Source organism: Vidua macroura, chromosome 8, assembly GCF_024509145.1.
Source record: "Vidua macroura isolate BioBank_ID:100142 chromosome 8, ASM2450914v1, whole genome shotgun sequence".
NCBI classification, from domain to species: domain Eukaryota; kingdom Metazoa; phylum Chordata; class Aves; order Passeriformes; family Viduidae; genus Vidua; species Vidua macroura.
Window position 1 is genome coordinate 5,574,294 of NC_071578.1, and position 20,635 is coordinate 5,594,928.

Consider the following 20,635-nt stretch of genomic DNA (forward strand, 5'->3'; position numbering starts at 1 on the left):
TCCAGGGTCCCTTGGTGGTTCACAGGCTCAGGGACTGATCCCCTGCACAATCCTATGGATGTGTTCTTTGACAGAGCTCAGGAACCCAAATTATCCAGTCTTAAAGGCTGCTTCTTTGTGCAACCAGGCCAATGGATCTCAGTGCCACCCATTTATCTTTAAGCAAAAGATTTATCTTAAGAAAAAAAATAGTTTAAACACACTTGTTCATTTGGCTCTCCTGGACCATTGCACATAAATAGGTGAAAGTGCCAATAAAACCACTGCTTGCTAAATGCTAAAATGATTGTGTTCATATTTCATTAATGGCAGTACTGTATCTATCCACAGAAGTTTGGCTTTGGAGTTTTAATATTTACAGTAAGGCTCCAGGAAATGGTATTTTGTATGGTTAACTTCTGGCTTCAATCTGTATTCCACAGCGAGTGCTGAGCTCAAATTAGTTTTTCCTGAAGGCCTCCTTTACCCAAGTGGCCCAGAAGGGCTGGATTTGTTTCTGTCAGAAAAACTGTTTTACTGCTGTCTTTTGTAACAAACCCAAAATTTTATGATATTCAACTTTTACAGCACTAAGGTTTGTTTCTAAGACATCTGTATTTTATTTCTTGGACACAACAGGACCAAAAGCACAGAAATTATTGCCCATTACTAGACCTTCAGTCTAAGCCAATTTTCCCCCATGTTTGTGTGCATTTTAAATTCATGATATAGTGCCTTCTATTTTATTACCTGAGTATTTAAAAAGATCAAAACATGCACATTTAAGGAGGGAAACTGAAAATGTAGCAAATTAAAACCTTCTCATAAGCATACCTTGACTGAGATTTGTCTTCTTCAGCAGCTGTGTGTCAGCCATCAGAAGCTGTTTTTTTATTATAATTATTTTTAAAAGAGAGACCCTCACTGAGGACACTGGATCAAGGCTCTCTTCGACTTACCTTGACCTGAGGTGCAGGGGCAGAATCTGCCTCTACAAATTACTGTGCTGCTTTACCCTCCTGGGTGGAGTGTGATTTGTACCCCTTCCCTTCCCCACCTTGCCTGCAAACACAGCTGAGCCAACATCAAGCTGAAAGCAAAACAAATCCCAGATAAAGGGTTTGTTCCCCACTGTGGAGAGGAATTGGACACCAATTCCTGTCTCACCCTGCTCCTGGGGGCAATGTAACTGCTGCCCCTTCCTCAGGGCTGGCATGGTTTGGCAGTCTGTAAATAAATAGTCAAAGTGCTATAATTACAGGAAACACAATGCCTTGCTGCTGTGAGGGTTTAAATATAGAGAACAGGCCACTACTGGCATTTAAAATAGCACTAGCTGGACAAGATAGTGCAATCAGAAAATAGCCTAAGCTTTTACTGTGGTTCCATGTACAGGTTTTTCATATCCCTCCTGCTACTTTCAAATGAGCTGAATCAGTGCCTTTCACTGACAGGGGATCGTTTGCTTTTGAATAAATTGCATTGCTTGACATTTGTTCAATTTTTTGAAATGGCTACTGCAAATGCACCATGTATTTGAAAACCTCGCATTCAACAGCACAGCTGCTGTTGTGCACAGCTGTATTTGAGAAGCAATGTAACATGATTCTGATGGTTTTAAACTCCTAAGTGCTTTCTACCTGAGTTTCAAAGCCAAGTCTCCAGCTGTCACCCAGGGTCAAAGCACAGAGCAGGTACCACCATCCTGCAGAAAGGCAAGAGAAGGAGGAATCCTCTTCCTCTCCTCTGCCAGCTCCACACATCATTGGTACCAAGTCAAGGCAGCAAACAGGCTCTGCACAGAGTAGGTCAGGAGCTCACAGGGAATGAGTGGGAATCTTCAGCTGCTTCCTCCTTGGCCACTCCCTCCTCCCAGCCCGTATGCAGGATTTGTAGCTATGCTGATGTGTCCAGACATATAAGCTGGACTGGGCGCAGTTTAGTCTTGAGCAAGAGAGGAAACAAAGAGAGACTATGACTCAGAGCACCAGTCTCCAGCTAGGCAGCTCCAGGGCAGCCAAATGTACTTTCCCTTATTAGGCCACATCATGAAACCTCACTGTTTTGAGTTGTACCTAATTCTGCAGTAGTACCACTGACTTTAAGAAGCAGCACTTGGCAGAGCACAGCTCTACCTCCAGCTTTGCTTCTTAAAAGAACCCCTTCAGTTGTAATTCAATTTGACTCCACCTACTCTGACCAACACTGAATAATATAACATGAATCAGGCTCCATTAGCAGCAGATGACATGTTAGAAATCTAGCACCTGTTTAGCTCCCTGTAAAAACTACGTTTTTAAAACCATAATCCTAATTTCCACTGTGCCACCTCAGTCAATGAGGTAGTTTTGATCTGGATTATTTTAGTGGTCTACTAAGAGAAACCATTAAAAGACAGGGCCTTATACCTCCCATAGACTTTGCTCAGAGAGCTCAGTTCTAGAAATCCGCAGCTGATTTTCCGCAATTTAAGTATTTTTGTTACATGATGTCAGATTTCTGTCCTCAGCTGAAATGTAACCCTGCACGAGCAATGTGCCACTGAAGTGAGTTCATGCAGGAATTATGCAGGCAGCTGAACTTTCACACCTCTTCTTCTAGAATGCCTCAAATGCTGCTCCCAAAGCTGGAGCAGCCAAAAGGTTACAAGACATTGTGTATTCTCACACGGTGCTGTTCACTATGAAAATGAAACAAAAAGAAGCATCAACCTTCCACCTGCAACTAAGTAGACAGTTCACAGCCAAAATGCTACACATATTGCAGCATAATTTACATGCTATATTGTTACCTTAAAACAAAGAGTGACAGTTTCCAATGACCACTCTCAACATGCCTATTAAAAAGAAGAGATTTTCAGATGGGCTTAGACCTTTTTTCAAATGCACTCTTATGATTCTAAGTGTAGTTCAGTAATTGATCAATTGCCTCGAGCAGATTTGTTTCAGCATTCATAAATTTGGGGTTCTATGCTGCAAACATGCTATCAGGTGAAAGAAAATTTGCATTTGTAAAATTAACAAGTCAAGTGTAACTTCTGTATTTCATTTAGGACCCCTTCCTCCCCTGCATTGACTCTGCTGCTTTCATTTCACATGGGTATAGCTGAAAAATGGTTTATCTCTCTTGCTTAAGTGCAAATTGTTAATCCTTTGAACAAAGCATTGCTTAAAACTGTTCACAAAGTGAGAGGAATCCTACTGACTCTATGAATACAAAATGTATTTCTAAACACAAAAAAGTGTACTTCTGCATACAAAATTCCTGTACTTGTTAATAAAACAATAGTGACTTTGCAGAAGAAGTTAAGATCTGAAAATTTCTGTAAGACAACCACAGATCTCAATGTTATGAACATTTCTGTCAAATGGTGACTTCCAGGGTGAGGGGGCAGAAATGCTCAGCCAAATTCCTTTCTCAATCCATAGATGTGACACAGCAACAACATCAGAAGGGAGGACATGAATAGAGAAAGGCATGTTTTGCCTTGATGAGAAAACAGCTGTCAGACTTCAACTATAATGCTGCACTAACAAATCTCTGTGTTCACAAGAGTGTATTTAAAACTAATTACTGCCTTTACAGTTCCAGCTTATAAAATCACAAGACTAAATTAGGCTTCCATATTATTTTATTTCCCTCTTAAAATATAGCATTGAAGTCCTGCACACATATAAATATCCCTACAGTTTCTTGCACACTTTCTATCCATCATTACTTAAAGTGCCCAACTGTGAACATTAAAAGTAAAAACATTACTGTTAAGAGTGGCTATACTTGCAGGAGGACTGGTATTCTGACAATGCAGGCCACTGATTTTACAAAAATCACCTGCAAAAGAATACACCTTAAACAACACGCATCAATATTAACCCTGAAGTCATTTTTCTTTTCCATTCAGCTTATCTAAAAGCAATTAATGTACAGGGTTTATTTTTGAAACATGTCTTTTACATAGTGTAAGAATAAAGGATAAATGCATCACTTTCTTTCTAGCTCCCTCCTTTCCCCACAAAGTGTTCACTGTGTCCCAAGCTGCTATGTTGATTAAAACCAGTTGAAAAGAGCTCCGGAAATGCATGCAACTTAAAATTCACTTAAACACACTTTAAGTTATAAAGTCTGAGAGATTTTGATTTCAGCACATGGCTACGGTTCAGTTGGGTTATTGGATGTGTTTGTTGTGGTGGCGAGATTGGTAAACACTTCTTCCTTGGTTTCAGGTTGATGTCTTTCCATTTTGGTTTCCTCTTTAGCATTTTTATTAGTGGTATCTCCCTTGCTCTTGACTTCCACAGGTTCAATCTCCATGATTTCCTGTGGTGGCTTAAGCTCTGGCAAATTTGGCTGAAGTCCATCAACTTGAACAGGTTCTGGGACATCTTCTGCTTTCTGTTCAAGTTTTTCCAAAATGGTCTGGACCTTCCTTACACCATCTCTCCTGGCCTGGCGCACATCCGCGCGACCCTCAGGGTCCACTGAGTCTAGGGCTAGCAACTCTTTGGTCAAATACTCTTCAATCATCAAGTACTTTTTGTCAGTTTTCTTGCCTTCAAAGGAGTTGACTGCCTGCTCAAGCATTTGTACTTTCTCCAGAATTGCTTCCACTTTCAAAACACCAGGATGCTTTTGAGGTTCTCCTGTTTCCATCGTCTTTGGCGGCGCCGCTTCTTCGGGAGGAGGCCTTTCCTGGGGAGGAGCAGCCTTAGCAGGGGAAGGAGCCTTTTTATCAGCTTTCTCTGCCATGGCTGGAGGCTTCTGGGGTTGTGGTTTAGGATCTGGTTCTTGGTGGGTGACCTGGATTGGGATATATGTGGAGGGGGCCTCTGTTTCGGGCGGGGGGGCTGCCTTGTTGTCAGGCTTGACTTCAGGAGGAGGGGCTGGTCTTGGTGGCTCCTGAGCTGGGACTTGTTGCTGAGAAACCTGGTGAGCAAGGCAAGTTTTGTGTTGAGACACAACGCTCCTTATTTCCCTCTAAAGAACAAGTAATCTAACATCTAATTTTTTGTACTCCTACCAGTGCAATTTCACACACACGAGATGTTTAATCTTCCCTGAGCATTGCTGAATTTTACTGTTTTAAACTGAAAAATAGCACTGTGCTGAACAGTTATTACAGTCACCAATCAACTCTCTCAAACATTAAATTTCAACCCACCAAATCCTGCCCATGCTCAGTAAAATCAGCCCCAAAAGCAGGTTTAAAAGACAGGACCTTTGAGCAAAGCCCTCACCTAGCTTAATTCAGCGAGATTTCTTGCTGAAGAAAGATTTCATCCCCTTTCACCAATTAAGGGCTCATCTTTCTTGAAAAGCCAACTACTTTGAGTTTTAATCACACTTTGGATTATTCTCATCCTATTCTTGTTTTCAGGACATTCCTGTTTTGGTTAGTGCTTATTTTTAACCTTTAACCTATTTACATGCAGAGGTTACTGTGTCAATCTTATTACACTGTAGTGATTAGAGACCATCCTCGGGATTACTCCACTTTTCAATCATCAAATCAGAAATCTCTTGAAATTGAGATTAGTTTTGAAATCTTAGCAGAAAACTGGAATTTATGAGATCTGCATTTTCCTCCCCCTGCTACTCCCCTTAGTTGCTTGGGCATAAAAACAGTGATTTTGAAAGATACTAAATCCAGCTGTCATGGATTTAAATGGCTGGAGTAAAATACCTGTATTTTATTTAAAACAAGCACGTAAATGGCCCACACTGAGAATCTGTTACTGCTTTACCTGTTAAACATAAAATTTGATTAGGGAGCGCAAACTCTCACCTACAAAAATAAATTAGCACTGACCTAGATTATGCCATTAAATCTTGAGTCTTCCTTGTTTTGTCCTAACCTGGCCTTTCAAAACTATTAACCTAATTCTGCTCCTGTCATTTTTAATGTGAAAAAATCTCCAGAGAGGAAATCAAGGCTTCTTTCTGTACATACCCCCTTCCACACACTCACAGTTGCCTAATTCCCAGTAGCCTTTTAATTGTAGTTTTAGTAAGAATTCTAACATGGAAAAAATGTTCAATGAGCAGCAGGTTCTATGACCAAGAACATGCTTCAAGTCACAAGAATAAAAAGCTCTGGATTTTGCTTATCCTCTTTCTTCATAGCAAAAATTACTTTGTGTATCTGATGCTATCCCCTAAATGGTTCTGAGACATCAGTGAAGTATATTTACATAGATGTCACAAATCCCACAGACCTGGTTTTCGTCTCATAAACATAATGCAACATCAGTGACCTCAGTGTAATTACACCAAATTATACTCTGACAAGAGAAGATTAAATCGTGTGTTAAATCATATTTCAGTGATCCACCACAGTCCTGACAGGTAGAAAGGCAACTTGTTGCTTATCTCAGGATCTCCCAGTCTGTTTAAATCTAGCAGTGAAGACTGCTTTAGGTGCTCTCATGTATGTGTTAGTACAAGCTCATTTTTCAGCTCTAGCCACGCTCAGGTCCCTGGCAGGTGAATCACTTCCCCATTCTACATACCTGGGGTCTGTCTACTACTGTCTGCACTCGGATGGGAGCTGGGGGCTGCATCTGGGTGCTCACTCTGGCCGGGGAGCTCTCCCGACTGGAGGAGCCTCTCTGAGCCACTCGGAACGGAGACTGCGCTCGCGCCGCCTTGGGCTCCCGCTCCTCCGGCTGGATTTTGTGGAACACCGGCTGGTGGGCTTGGAACTCGCTCTGCTGGGCAGGGTAGTGGGTCTTCTGTGCCTGGTGGTAGGCTTGTGCTGGCTGACGTGGCATATTTTCATGGATCACGGGGATTGGAATATAACCGCGAGGAAGCGGATGGCTCCCCGCGTTGGGTCTGCCAGAGGTCTGAGGGGAAACTGTTGGAGGGTCAGATGCTCCAGGAGGTTGAGGCTGCCATGAAAACAAAAAGCCATTATTAAATGTTAACCATCGTGTGTTCACAATACTTTTCATTTCTAAAGAGAAAAGGGGGCAAGCATCATAGAAACTGAACTCGTGTTTCCGGCATGCAAGGACTCCATTTCCCTGGTTTTCTGGCCAAGAGCCTCACTAGACAAACCACATAAGTTGTGAGAGCATCATTATAACAAGCAGGAACCTGAGTTACAGCATTCCCAGCCCTGAAATGAGCAGGGAGTGGATGCTCAGTCAGAATGTTTGCTGCTTTTGCATGGCTGTTCCTGTCTAAACCTGTTAAATTTGAGGTAAACTAAGCAAACAAATTACGTGCTGGAGACAAGCCCAAACCCCTAAGAGCACACAGCACTGACTTCTGATCCTGGCCACACAAACAGATTTTGTATGTTTTGTTGGGGTTTTTTTAGAGCACGTCATTAATTTGGTGATGCAGATATGGCTAATTCCCCTTTGCCCCCTCTCCTGGAAAAGGCCAGACTGGAGCTGCAAGAGGAGAGTGCAGGCAAGGCAGGAGAGAAGGGGAACAAGACCCCTCTTCTGGTGCTGATCAACTGCTCAGCTGCCCACAGAACAGCAGGAACCCTGGATAAATAAATGATGGTTTGCATTACAGCACCCATCAGTGGCACTACTGGTGGCACTGCTGATGTGCAGTGGAGGGTCCCCAACACAGGCTCTGGTCACTTGGCACCCACACTGCACTGCCTGAGCGTGTAACAGCAAGTTCTGAGGCCCTCTCTCCCTGATTATCTCCATTAAATGGCACAGAAGACACATTTCTAAAGCCACTCTGCAGACAGGGCAAAGCTGTACACAGCTGGGAGAAGGAAAAGCTGAGCTTGTTGTCTTAAGACAGGCATGGTTAGTCAAGACAGCTGAGAAACCTGCCAACAGGATTTTAATTACATTCTTCAAACTCCAAATGGGTTGCAGAGAAGATGCCACCACTGTTGAATTACAGACTTGATATGTTTTCAGCTTGGTGAAGGCTGTGTTTCCTGCTCATCTTACTTTGAATAAAAATGAGGTTTATATTTCCATATATTACAAGAATACCAATTTGCTAATTCTCTACAGAGAGCAGGCCAAAAATCCCACCTTCTGAAACACAAAACAAGCAGGGTGACATTTTTTCAAAGAATTTCATAGTCTGAAAATATTTTCACATGCCACTGAAGGACAAAAATACTTTACAACTCACTGCTAAAGCTCCATATATGTAAATCCATTTCACACAACTGAAATTTGCAATTAGGAAGCAAAGATCCTCTGAAGTGGCCTGGGTTGTTAGCTGACTGGACACTTGTCTCTCCCACTTTGTTCACTCAGTTTGACTCACGGTGCAGAACACAAGAGGCCTGTCTGCATTCTCCACTTGTGGGGGAACCTGTGCAAACCCTAAAAAAAGCCCTGCCCTGCCACAGGGCCTGCTCAGCTCTGCATTTATCTCTGCAGAATCATTCCAGAACAGAAGCGGGTGACGCTAGGAAAAAAACCCCATACATATTCACGCTGCCATGACTGTGCACTTTCAGTACCCTGCAAGTGTTGGGGAAAACACAATCCTGCGGGGCGAGCCGGGCGTTTTAAGCTCCCCGTGTGACATTCAGGCCGTAAATGCTGCAAAGAGCGCTGCAAGCAGAGCCCAGCGCCGCTGACGCTCACCTCGGGTCCGTGCGTGGCCGGCGCCGCCGCAGCTGCCGGTGTCTGTCCACATTGTTTATCGGCCGCCGTGGCCTCCGCCGGCGACTCGGGGCCACCATAGCCCCCCCTGAGGGGTGCCTGAGCCTGCCCCGGGGCGGGCACGGCCTCTGTCTTGTACCTCTGCAGGCCTGGCTGCGGGGAGGAGAAGCAGGGGTGCTGCTGCCGGCCGTCGATGCCCTCGTGGATGACGGGGATGGGGATGTAGCCCGCCCGCAGCTTGGGGTAGCCCACGTGTCCTTCTCGGGCCGCCGGCTGCTTGGGGCTGTCGCGAGATGGGCCATTTGCTGAGGACTGGCCTTCCTGCAAGGGAGAACAGCACAGAAAACAGCTTGTTGGTAGCTCAGTAAGCGTGGCAAGAGAAAGCTGCCCTAAAGGTCTGTGCAAAAAGCAGCATCAGATGCGTATGAGGAGCTCAGAGCCTCTCAAGCCTGTGCAGGGCAGCCAACAGCAGGTGCCAACACTGCAGGAAAGGGGAGGAAGCTAAAAAGTCTGCTTATGTGTGGGGCTTCTCAAAAGCATTCACTTGTTCTTTGAAATACCTGCTTAATTCCACCTGGATTTCTTATTTACCATCACTACCACTTAGCCACCAGCCCAGCCTCTTCAGAGGGAACTCATCCAATTCAAACAAGTACCAACGGGACGGGACCAAAGACATTTCCTCAGCACCTCTCAGAACACATCTGAAAAGACACTTGCAAAGAAGACTAATCCCAACAGAAGCACAGATTTTGTTGGTATCGTTCTCCCCACTGGCTATTTGAAGAGATACTGACACTGCACGCTGAAAATGTATTGACTTCCAGCTAAGGAGGATCTGGTTCAGTAAATATTGAAGGAAAGGGAAGACAGAATATCTTAACAAAGAGGAAAACACTGAAAATCAAGATTTAAAAATCCCTGTGTTGTCTGAGAAAACTCACTGGACAAAAAGCTCTGGCAAGGGTGGAAGTGGTTCGTACTAAGAGCCCTCACAAGTCCTCTAGTAAGTTCTTCCTGCACTGGTCATTCTATTTTGAGACCCCACGAGGGCCAAGTTCCAGATGTATCTCTAAGTCAGATCATATAACAAGCACCTCTGTCATTCAGAGGGTAATGTCATTATTCAGTAAGAGGAGAATTTAATAAGGGGACATATGGTGCAAGTGTTGGAAACCCTATTTTTAAAGAGGTGTTTAAGCTGCAAAAATATTTCATGTTGCTCCTGTACACATTAACATACTAATTCATCAGGAATTCACTGTTTTACCAACCAGATTATCAGTGTTCTTCCTATACGATAGTATCACCTTAAAAACTGATTTCTGAGATTTCCTCTGAGCAATAAAACCGTAGAGAATCGAGGCTGTTATTTATGTAAACAAAGACAAAAAACACTGAAAGGAACAAGTTCAAAGTCTGAGCCCCACTGTTCCATTTCCTTTTACTCATTAAAAAAAAAAAAAAAATATCCTCCACAAAGGAAGAATTCTAGAAGAGGCACAGAGGAGAGCCAGGCCTAGAAAGTTCGCAGAGAGAAGCAGGCTGAAGTTGGTTTTCCCAGCTGCAGAACAAGGATGATCTCATGCCAACGTCTGCACCGGGATCCACGGATGAGTCATTTTAAATTCACCCTACCAGGAAACCACATTCCCCTGCTGCACACAGGCTGGCAGGGGCTTTCAGAACCCCACACACCAACACACACTCGCTCTTCCACCTTCCACCACCAGCACAACCCTGGCCCCGCAGCTCTGCCGGGATCCAGAGGGACGCGGTGGTACGTCAGCAAACTGCATTTGCCGGAAAATAAAAAAAAAAATAAATAAACCTGAGGTGTGCTCAGCTGACAACAATGTGAGGCCGTGCTGGAGCCAAGCGTGTGTCAGAGCCTGGGCTGGGAGGGGAGCCGACGATTCCCAGCGGGAAGCAGCACCTTGGTGCGCTGACTCTGGGCATTCTGCGAGCGCCAGCTGCTCGCCAGTGTCCCCGCTGCAGTAACCCGAGCAGCCACCCCACCTACAGCCGCTATAAAAAGGAGATTCCCTCACTTCCACATCTCTGCAGGAAGGGTTTAGGAGCTGGGTGGGCCTGCAGCAGCTACAGGTGCTCTGGCATGAGAAGGTGGTGGCAGCCAAAGCTGCTCCGCCCCACCTGAGGAGGGGGAGAACAGAACTGCCCAAAGGGAGGGGCTGTTTTGGGGTCTGCATTGTCTTTGATGGCTTCATTTGGGGAGAAGATCTCCAGTTTTCTGGAGTGCCCCACTATGATAAATCATTCAACATGGACAGTGTCCCACTCCCCCCACCCTCCATGAACCCCCCAAAGAGTCCAGCCATGGGCTTCCCCTCCCTTGCCTTCATGTTCAGACCCGTGGGGCTGCCCTTGTTTTGAACCTTCTCAGCAATCTGAGAAATCTGCCACTGCAACTTAAGCCCTGCTAGGAAATACAAAAGAGGCAGCCCAAAACCAAGGCATAAATCAGGTTGGACTGCTTTTTCAAAGCATCCAGTTTATAAGTTAAGCTTCTGTCAATACCTAAGGGGTTTTTGTTTTGTTGTTTTGTGTTTCTTGTAATAGACTGTCCTTCCATGATTTCTCACGTATTCTTACAGCTTCAGACAACCTGTGCTGCTCCTGTGGAAAGTTAGTATTTCAAACAGGTCCTTTGTTGCAGGCTTTTTTCCCCTGTAGTCAGGTCTAACCACAGAGGCCTCAACTGTGCAGTCATACTGGAACAGCTCTTGCTAAAAGAGCAAATGCAGCATCCTTGTTTTTCCCACCATCAGTGGCTCCGAGGCACAGATCAGGTTTAGGAAAGGTGCTCTCATCACAACTGCACTTCCTCATCTACACTGTCCCCTTCAACACTTAATTAATACTTAACTCTGCAAACAGTTGCCTACATTAGCCTGCTTGTATCACCACATCTTTAACATTCTTTCTTCCCACCGTGGTACAATCACAAACAGGGACAATCCAGGTATTCTGAAAGTCCCATCACAGGGGAATGACACCACTGAGGAGGCCCTGGGTTTGGGGAGATGCTGCCAGTGGTTTGGGTCTGTATTTAGTGAGAATCTGACACAGCAGCGAGTGAGTGCAGATCCCAATGTCCCTGTCTCCAAACTTCTGGCCAAAGCATTCTGTTCTGTGCAGGAGAGCCTGTGTTTCCAGCCTGGACAAACAGGTTCTGGAAGAGTTCAGGAAAAGCTCAGGTGTGCCCGGGAACACTGTGCCAATAGGGAGGAATGGAATCAAGCTCTGGAAAAGTCACCTTCACACTACATTAAAGAAATTCACTGATTTCTTCCTAATGCTTTAATTCCACAGAACAGCCAGCACAATAAAAAGTAACCATTTTTTTGTTTTATTTGCCTTCTGTCAGATACAGTTCTTGCTCATTACATTAACAAACCTGTTACCTGAAAGAAGTCCAGAGCTCACATTTAATTCAAATATGCACAAAGAGAATGACCAACAAATGACAAGTCTTAGTCCATCATCCTTCCTGGTTTAAGTATACAAAAACAGGAACCAAACTCAGGTTTCTCCATTAAAACAAATTGAAGCAAATTTCTCCTGCCCTCATCTAAGGAAATAAGATGTTCCTTAAAACTGAGAATAGCTACTAGCAGCAGAGCATCAACTAATTTTCACTAAGTACCAGGACTGACTATCAGCAATCCCAGCTGTGATCACACACTCAATTTACCTTGAAGAGAGAGAATCCCTCAAAAGGAGGGAGCACAAAAAAGCAAAAACTGCCTTGAGCAGCTCGGAAATTTTCACGACAGTTCCAATTGACATTTCAGGTAGTCTCAAATACACGCAGGAACTCAAACCTGATCCAGCACTTCAGGAGATGCTGAGGTAAGCCATCACATCCAGGCAAATGAGAGGTTTGGCCCAGCTGCAGGAGGGACAGTGGAGCTGTGCCTGAAGATCTGCTCAGGAGCAGGGACAGTGCTCACAGCTCTCGGGACGAGTGTTTCTGTTGTGAGGCCATCGCCAGGATAAATAAAGGTGCAGCCAGCACGAGTTGTGCAACTGGAAAAAACACTTCATCCCCCCACATCCTACTGCTGGCTTCCCGTGGGAAGGGCACTGTCAGGACTGACACTAAAATCCTCCAACTTGCTCCCATTTATAAATGGCTTGAAGCCATGAGCCACTGGAATAAGAAAAGTGACAGCAAGAGCAAAAGCACAACCTTGCACCAGGGTTCCCAGCAGAGCTGTACTATCTAGAGTGGATAATGGCTAACTCCTAGTGTGCCCCAAGTCTGCTCAAGTGTTATTCCAGACCCAAACACAGAAACCTGCAAATTCAGTCACTGCTGATGCCAGCAAATTGCCACTGGAGTTTTCCAAGACAGCTCTACTGTTCAAATTAAATTTGTCAAAATATTCTGTATTCACGTTCAATGACTTGAATAGTTGTATCAAATTCAGAATCTCCCTTTTGAGACACCTTACATAATACATTTGTCATTCCTCCAATACTGAACTAGGCTACAGAATAAAGTCTAAAAACCTCCTTTGTTGCCATTGCACTCCTGCATTTTTCTTAACCTGTACTGATATTATTTGCAGTACAGTCAAATCAGTCTCTAAAGCACATGCTAGTCACACCTGTAGCACCCCTGCAGCTCTTGCAGAGCAGCAGTGCAAGTATTTAAATTGCACTGGTTTTGTAAATATTATCTAGCAAGGGGAAAACAAAATTTACCAACACTGCCAAGAGATTAAACAACTTCTCTGTATGCAGATGGTCCACTGACTCCAGTGTCATTCTGAACTTGTAAGCTGCTGCTATAGAGTACCACACAAACAATTATTCTGGTTGCTCAAATGACTGAGAAATTACCAGTACTTCACAAAATCTTACTTGAGAACACACCTTTCATAACTTTAAGGCCAAATCCCATCTATTTAGGAAGAAGGGAATAGCATTATTCTGTTCTTTCACCATCAAATACAGCAATATAACCAAAATGAGTGATATAGCAACCAAGTTTCACTCACACACTTGCTCAAACCTATATTTTACCAGAAACTGCCATGAATAACAAAAAAAGCCAGTGGTACGCATTATTCAAATTAAGAATGAAGTAGCTATTCTATTTATTAAAGAAAATACAGCTTTTGTCATAGAAAGGCAAAACTTTAACCATTGGAATTAGATTCCACATCCACTTGTACTTTACTTCTGGCCAGACCTTCTTTCCTTCTTTGTTGCATGAACTACAGAAGTACTACACAACCTTTGCTACCAATAGAAATCAACATATCCCAAGTATTTCTCAGAAGCTCCTCATGGCTGCTGTGTGTTTGAACACATTGATAGCACAACATCAGCATGAGCTGGTTTTTACTAACACTGCCCAGAGAACTACATGAGTTGCAGGGTACCCAGTGATTTACTCACAGTGCTGACTCCAAACTTCTTACAGCCCTGCCTCAGCTGCTGCAGACATTTGCATTCTCACCCTTTTACTCACAATTTGTGCTTAAATATATAGACTGAGCACATAGGCATTTGAGCAAGATATCATTAGCTAATGACTGAAGGGAACCATGAATAAGCTTAGTTGCATGAGCTGTCTCAGTAGGACTCTGTGTCAGTCGCATCATGTAACCCAATTACAGGCCAAGCTGCTTTTGATGTTCTACTTGCTGAATGCTGAGTTTTATTTCCCAACATACACATGTGTAGGCAAACAGGCCTTTTGTTCTCTCTTGTAATTATCAAATTGTATTATACAAGCATTACATTAACATTTGCTCTAACCGATGCCATTAGAAATAAATAAGCACCATTAAAAACTGAAGGAGAAAACTAATCCTAAACTCTTCAGGACAGAGAGCCTTAATGGAGCAAATATGTTGGCTATCTTGCAGCTCAATCTTGTTCCAGGAACAAAACCTGTCCTCTTTTAATCACTAGGAAAATTCTTTCTTGAGCTGAAATGCTTTGGTGCAGACATGACAACACCTGCCCTGTGTGCCCATGAGTGGAAGTTGGCACTGAAAGCACCTGATGGGCCAAACTGAACATGTCTGAGAAAGAAACAATGAGTGCTCTTGGAGAGCTGGGATCACCACCCACCCCGCCAGCTTTAGGGGATGGAGTTAGAGAAAAGCCCTTCAGAGTGCTAAGAAATATCCTTGCCAAGGGGGATGAGAATGACACTTTATTCAGTTATTTCTGTTCACTGCCTCATTACCTAAGAAACAGGTGGCCAAACTGTTGCTTTCCTCTTAGTTATGACCCAGGAATCTGAAATACATCAGAAAGCACAAGCCTCAAAAATTAGCAAAACAATGCCTCATAAAAAAAAAAAAAAAAGAGAATAAGCAGTTAATGGTTGAAGAGTGGACTGTGAATTTCAGTTTATAGTCAGGCTTCACATTTTCATCTAAAATTTAATTTTGTACACAGCAGTTTTCTTACTTCACTTCCTTAAAGAGCAATTTTCTGACATTATAAGAGCACTTGTACATTGCACCTCTTTTATTAATTATAAGGCTTTGCCATCAGCCATAAAAAACACACTTTTGTGCTACTCAGCCTACTGGGTAATGTCAGACAAGTCTCTTCCCCACCCCATGCCTGATTTTCCTGTCGGTAAAACCAAGAAGGAAAAATAAAAATAATCAAACCAACAGCTTCTGCAACTTATTTAAGATACAGCATTTCTTTTTGCCTGTAATTAAGTAATGTGATCTTTGTGAACAAGCCATTTCTTCTCATTTACATTTACCTTGGCATGAAGAGAGACCACAGCTCACCTATAGAGTGATACTGTCTGCACACCCCGAGGTATAATGGATTGTTACCTGGCCCTATCATGGTTCAAGTGGGAACAATTCTATTTCTGCCACGCAGTCATGGAAAAGTTCTGCCTGTGCATACAAGTGTTAAAAATACAGTTCCTAGGTAAGAATGCTGCCACCTGGCACAAGTATTCTTTCTTTGTCCTTTAGATAAGGGGCACACGGTGCCTCTGTGTAGGAGTTACACAGAACCCTGCAGCAGCTTCTCTGCTTTTCCTCTTGCATTATCTCCAGTATCATTTCCTCGTGCTCCTGTCTCCTATTTCCGATTAGCCCCACCCCTTGTTTTCAGGTTAATTGATATGTCCATAAGTTAACTCCCTGCTCACCACGTTCTGACAGGTGACAGTTTAAATAACTGCACCAAGCAGCTGCAGGGAATCTGGGCAAAGCCAGGACACAACCCTCCAAAAAATCCCCTACTGATAATTTTACCACTCCTACCTATTAAGTCTTTTCTGTACAGTACCTTTTTAATCCAGTAACTAACTTATTAGCCTGACAGAATGCACATCAGCATTAGGAATGTAAAAACACTGCAGGTGGAAGAAACCTTAAATGTTACTAAGCTGACCTCACACTCCCTTCCCCCTGAGGAGAACCACTGTGAGAGGTGCAGCTTCAGAGAGGCTGTTCTGACCTCTCAATGCAATTTCTAATTTGGTCTACCAAGGATTTTTCAGTCAACTTGACCACAAGAAGTCAGTGCTCAAAAATAAGCCCTCTGCTAAAGAGATGTGAATTGAGTGACTTCAGACTTATTTGGGGAAGCAGAGAGAAAAGAGATGCAACAGCCATGAAGGGGGAGGATGGAAACTTAGGTGTAGTCAGTTGTTCCCCAGTGAAGCATCAGCAGCAGGGTGAGATGGCTTCTTCTTCCTTTGTTTAGCCTGTGCAGTCATTGCTGCAGCCAATACTTATCGTAGATCACTTTTATGGCTGCTCCCTGACTCGTGCCTGGCTGCTGCAGCTTTTATCTCCAACCCAAGGCACCAGTGAGCTATTGATCACTCCAATATCCATCAGTGAAGCTCAGCACAGTCAATTCCTTGGGTTTATTTTTAGCTGCATTATTTCCCAGGGGGGTTTACTGCATGTGGAAACAACACATAGAAGGGGCATTGATAAATACCTATACAAACCTTCTTCGTTTTCTTCTTTAAATGCAATCTATTTTTATTGACACTTCGGGGAACACCAAGTTAACAATTTAATGCCATAAGACAATCCTGCAGGAAGTATGCAGAGCTGTGATACCCTCAGTTAGCACAGAAAATAACTACATCAAATAAGCATAGGAAATGAGTAATTCTATCAAAAAAAAGGACGAGTGACACTGCTAATAAACACATTTTTTACTAGATGTATATACCTCTTCACAGTATTGATTGTGCCTTACTCCTTAAATGTCTTACAGTTAATTAATCAGATCCTTGAAAGAAAATCATTAGTCTACCAAGAAGCTTCATTAACAAATATTTTTCTGTCATTTGCAAAGTCATCCCTTATTTCTCACTGAAACAACATGAGATTTTTCCCTTTATCTCATGAAGGGCTCCCCAGTCCAACCTTATGCTGCAGTGATTTCTTACACATAACAGAAACAAACATGCAGAAGAATACTCATCCTTCAGGCCAGTTAAAAAAAAAAAAAGTCAGACTGAATAGGGAAATAACCAAGAGCCATCTGAATTCACAAATGCACCTAAAATACAGAGTTAAATGCAAAAACAAGATCTGGTTTCATTGCTTTCAAATGGCTTTGATATGGGTTACAATTTCAAAAGGGCCACTTCAACTTTTACCCGATTATGTATCTGGCACAGATTCCTGCAGCCAGCATGGCTACACTGATGTTAAGCCTAGGGTAAGTGAGAAGGCCAAGATCAAGCACTTGGGAACAACAGGACTTTGTAATGACACTGTCTCAGCTATATTCTTACCTAGCTAGAAAAGCTCAGTTAGCCCTAGATCTGTGCTCCAGTCATTGTCCACTTAGAGTGCAAAACCTCATTTCATTGCCTAATCTTTTCAGAAAGGGAACAAACATTCGCAGACAGAATATTGGTGGATTTAGTGCAAGACCATCTCAAAGGTGGTTAAAAAATTTCTAATTTTGCTGTCCTATTTCAGTGAAAGCAATGCAGTGATGGAGTCAGCACAAGTTTGAGCTTTGTATAATCATTCTTGAAAAGGTGCATGAAGTCTGACACATGCAGTCAGCTTTTGTGATTCTCAGATCACTTTTAAAAGCCCCAAGTTCTCGTTTGAGCTAGGCTGAGAATAATGAAGGAAATCAGAAAGATCTCCCCATCAAATCTGTTTTTTTGCTTTCATCTGTGGTTATGTCCTTCCTACCTGTTTAGGTATTAACAAAAGTCTGGCGTCTTCAAAAATCCTTGTTGGATTTGAAAGTCAATGTCAATGGGTAATTTGCCTTCCTTGGCATTGCCCAGCTAAGAGAACATTTAGAAAAAGACATATTTCCCTTGGGCCTGATTCTAAGATTCTTTTGCTAACTAGTATCTGTCCTTGTGAATACACTGGTACTCAACAAACTGATGATTTCAGCAGCTGTCCATGAATTCCAGCAGACACATTTAACTCGAGGCTCTGATAAATGGCTGTGTGAGAGCAGTTACACAGAACTTCTACCACCGTAAACTGGAAGACTTTTTTTAGCTAGAAACTCCCAAAAAACAACAGCTCATCTCTAGAGGCATTTCTCTGTCTCCCAGTGAACAAACCCAAAGCACACGTTCCTGCTTACAGTGAGGAATAACAGATTTTCCTGTTTGGAAAAGAGTGTGTCCCACAAAAGCTGTTCAAAAGCAAATACAGCTTTTTGTACCTGTGACAGCCCTTGCAATTGGCAGAAGAGGCACTTCTCATCACCAGAGATTTCACACGAGATAGGGGTGAAAATTTGTTTTGTTTCAGGCACCCACTCAAGCAGAGGGCTGATCCACCAGACAGCTTCCAACTCTCGTCACACAATTATTGAAAGCAGCTTGAATCTGACTATTCTGTTAAATGGGTTAGTCTCAAGTGGTATTCCTGGAACAAAACCCTTTCAGTAAACAGCACACTTTTCTTTTCAAGTACATTCTGTGGTTATAAAAAACACACTATTTTTATTTTTACTACCATAACAGCAAGTGTTAGCAGGTGCCTCCAAAAAGGAGAGAAAACACTTTTTCCTATGCTAGTCTCAATATTCTTATTTTCAAATTGCATTTTTCTAAGACCTCTCTGTATTATTACTAGAATTTATTTATAGACCAAACGAACTAGCACTTAGAGAGCTACAAAGGGGGTTAATTTGTGATAGAGAAATACATCCCTTCCTTTCCGAGGCCAGCTGCTCTCACACCGAGCTTTCAGTCACGGTCTGCGCTCGCAAACAGGGCAATTACTATTTTAAGAAACGGTAAATTCATAAAATAATTAACACTTCTTGAGCGCGTCGCTCCTCACGTTGTACGGGAGGCAAGGGGAGAAAAACTTTCAACAGAGGTGCAGCCGCATCCCGCGGCCGCTTCCCCGCTGCTGCAGGGACCCAGAGCCCCGACCCCCGCTGTCCCCCCCGCCTCACCGGGGCTCCCGCAGCCCCGACCCCGCTGTCCCCCCGCTTCACCGGGGCTCCCGCAGCCCCGACCCCCGCTGTCCCCCCGCTTCACCGGGGCTCCCGCAGCCCCGACCCCGCTGTCCCCCCGCCTCACCGGGGCTCCCGCAGCCCCGACCCCGCTGTCCCCCCGCTACACCGGAGTCGCCCCGCAGCAGCCGCTGCTCCCGGCGCGGCCCCTCCCCGGCGGCCGCCGGTCCCGGGCTCCGGTCCAGCCCCGCTGGGCTCCGTGCCCGGGACATGCCCGAGCCCCCGGCCGGGAGGGACGCCCCCGGAGCGCGGCGGAGCCGGGCAGCGCGGCGCGCCCGGGGTTACGCGATGCTCCGCGCAGAGAAGCGCGCCCAGACCCCGGGGAATCGCTTTCCCCACCGGGCAAATCCTGCTTGGCTCAAGTTTCCAGCACTTTCTGCCCACAGCCGCCGCGCTGTCGGGTCAGAGCGCTGTATTCCCCCAAGGAACGGGCTGTGTTCCCCAAAGGCCGGAGAACCCGACCCGAAAGGGTCATTCCGCAGGGCCCCGGCCGCTCTCCCCTCCGCGCCTCTCCTTCCATGGACATATTTGGACTGAGATGCGGCTTTTCCCCGAGCGTGCTTCGGAACAAAACCGGAGCGGCAGCTGCCGGCAGAGTTTAGGACCAGGGAAAAGAAAACGGGGAAAGAAAAAAAGTTGGAGCCCGAGCCGGATCTCTCCTTTTTTAAAGGATCCAGCATTCGGGCAGTTCACAGCTGAAAAATAAATCAGGTCCGCCTCTCCCCTGGCAGGCCGGGCGGACTTAACCAACTTTAAATAAACATTACAGGACCGAGGTATCAAATGATTGAATGCACAAAAAAGGGACTGCAGTGCGTCAGAGACAAAAGGCAGCTCCTGCCCTCACCGCATCGCCACGCGCGGGGGGAGCGCGGCCCCCGACCCCCCTCGCCCCGCCGGGACACCCGGCCCGGGCACCCCCGCCCTACCTGCGGCGCTGCCCGCAGGCGCGGGTCGCTCCAGGTCGTGGTGCGGCTGTTGTGATCCACGAAGAAGGGCCAGCCGGTCTGCGGGTCGATCTTGATCTCCCAGCCGGGGGGCAGCGGCTCGGCGCTGCCCTCCATCTGCGGCGGCGGCGGGCTCTGCGCGGCGGCGCTCATGGCGGGGCAGTGCCCGGGGGCCGCGCCGGCCGCTTTATCCGCCGCGGGCCGGGGGGCGGGGGCGCGGGGCTGGAACTGTCTGGAAACGGCGGCGCGGGAGGCGGCGGCGGGGGAGGGACGAGAGGCGGGACGCGGAGGAGGAGGGCGGGGGACGGCCGAGGAGCCGCCGGCTGGAAACTTCTGGCTGTGTCCAGCGCGGCTCGGCAGACCCCCGGGGTACCGGGAAGGGCTCGCTGGGAACGCCCCGGGAGCCGCAGGCGTCCCCGGGACGGCGTGGCCGGCTCTGTGTGCAGCGAGGGCAGGGCTGCTCGCCACCGGCACCGCGGGGTGAATGCACCAGCCGAGCTGCCCCCCTGCTCCGGCCGGTCCCTGCCGCGCCCCGAGCCCGTCCTTGGGCAGCCCGCAGCCCTCCGGCACTCTCGCAAGGCAGCTCCCACTGCCCCGTGCCCTGAGCGAAAGATCAAA

At 45.5% G+C, this 20,635-nt stretch overlaps 1 protein-coding gene across 1 annotated transcript; it reads right to left on the bottom strand.

Moving 5' to 3' along the window:
• Positions 1-3,592: 3,592 nt before the first annotated feature.
• On the bottom strand, positions 3,593-20,189 carry BAG3 (BAG cochaperone 3). Its single transcript, XM_053984315.1, has 4 exons — positions 20,000-20,189; positions 8,559-8,897; positions 6,486-6,866; positions 3,593-4,902 (listed from the first exon to the last, which is right to left on the bottom strand). Exons 1-4 carry the CDS (start codon positions 20,168-20,170, stop codon positions 4,129-4,131), a joined length of 1,665 nt encoding a protein of 554 aa, XP_053840290.1. The 5' UTR covers positions 20,171-20,189; the 3' UTR covers positions 3,593-4,128.
• Positions 20,190-20,635: the final 446 nt, after the last annotated feature.

Coding starts and splice junctions, on each gene's coding strand:
- BAG3 (XM_053984315.1), bottom strand. CDS start 20,170: ATGAGCGCCGCCGCGCAGAGCCCGCCGCCGCCGCAGATGGAGGGCAGC. Junction 8,898..19,999: donor GCCTGCGGGCAGCGCCGCAG/GTAGGGCGGGGG, acceptor TCTCCCTTGCAG/GAAGGCCAGTCCTCAGCAAA. Junction 6,867..8,558: donor CGGCCACGCACGGACCCGAG/GTGAGCGTCAGC, acceptor TTTTCATGGCAG/CCTCAACCTCCTGGAGCATC.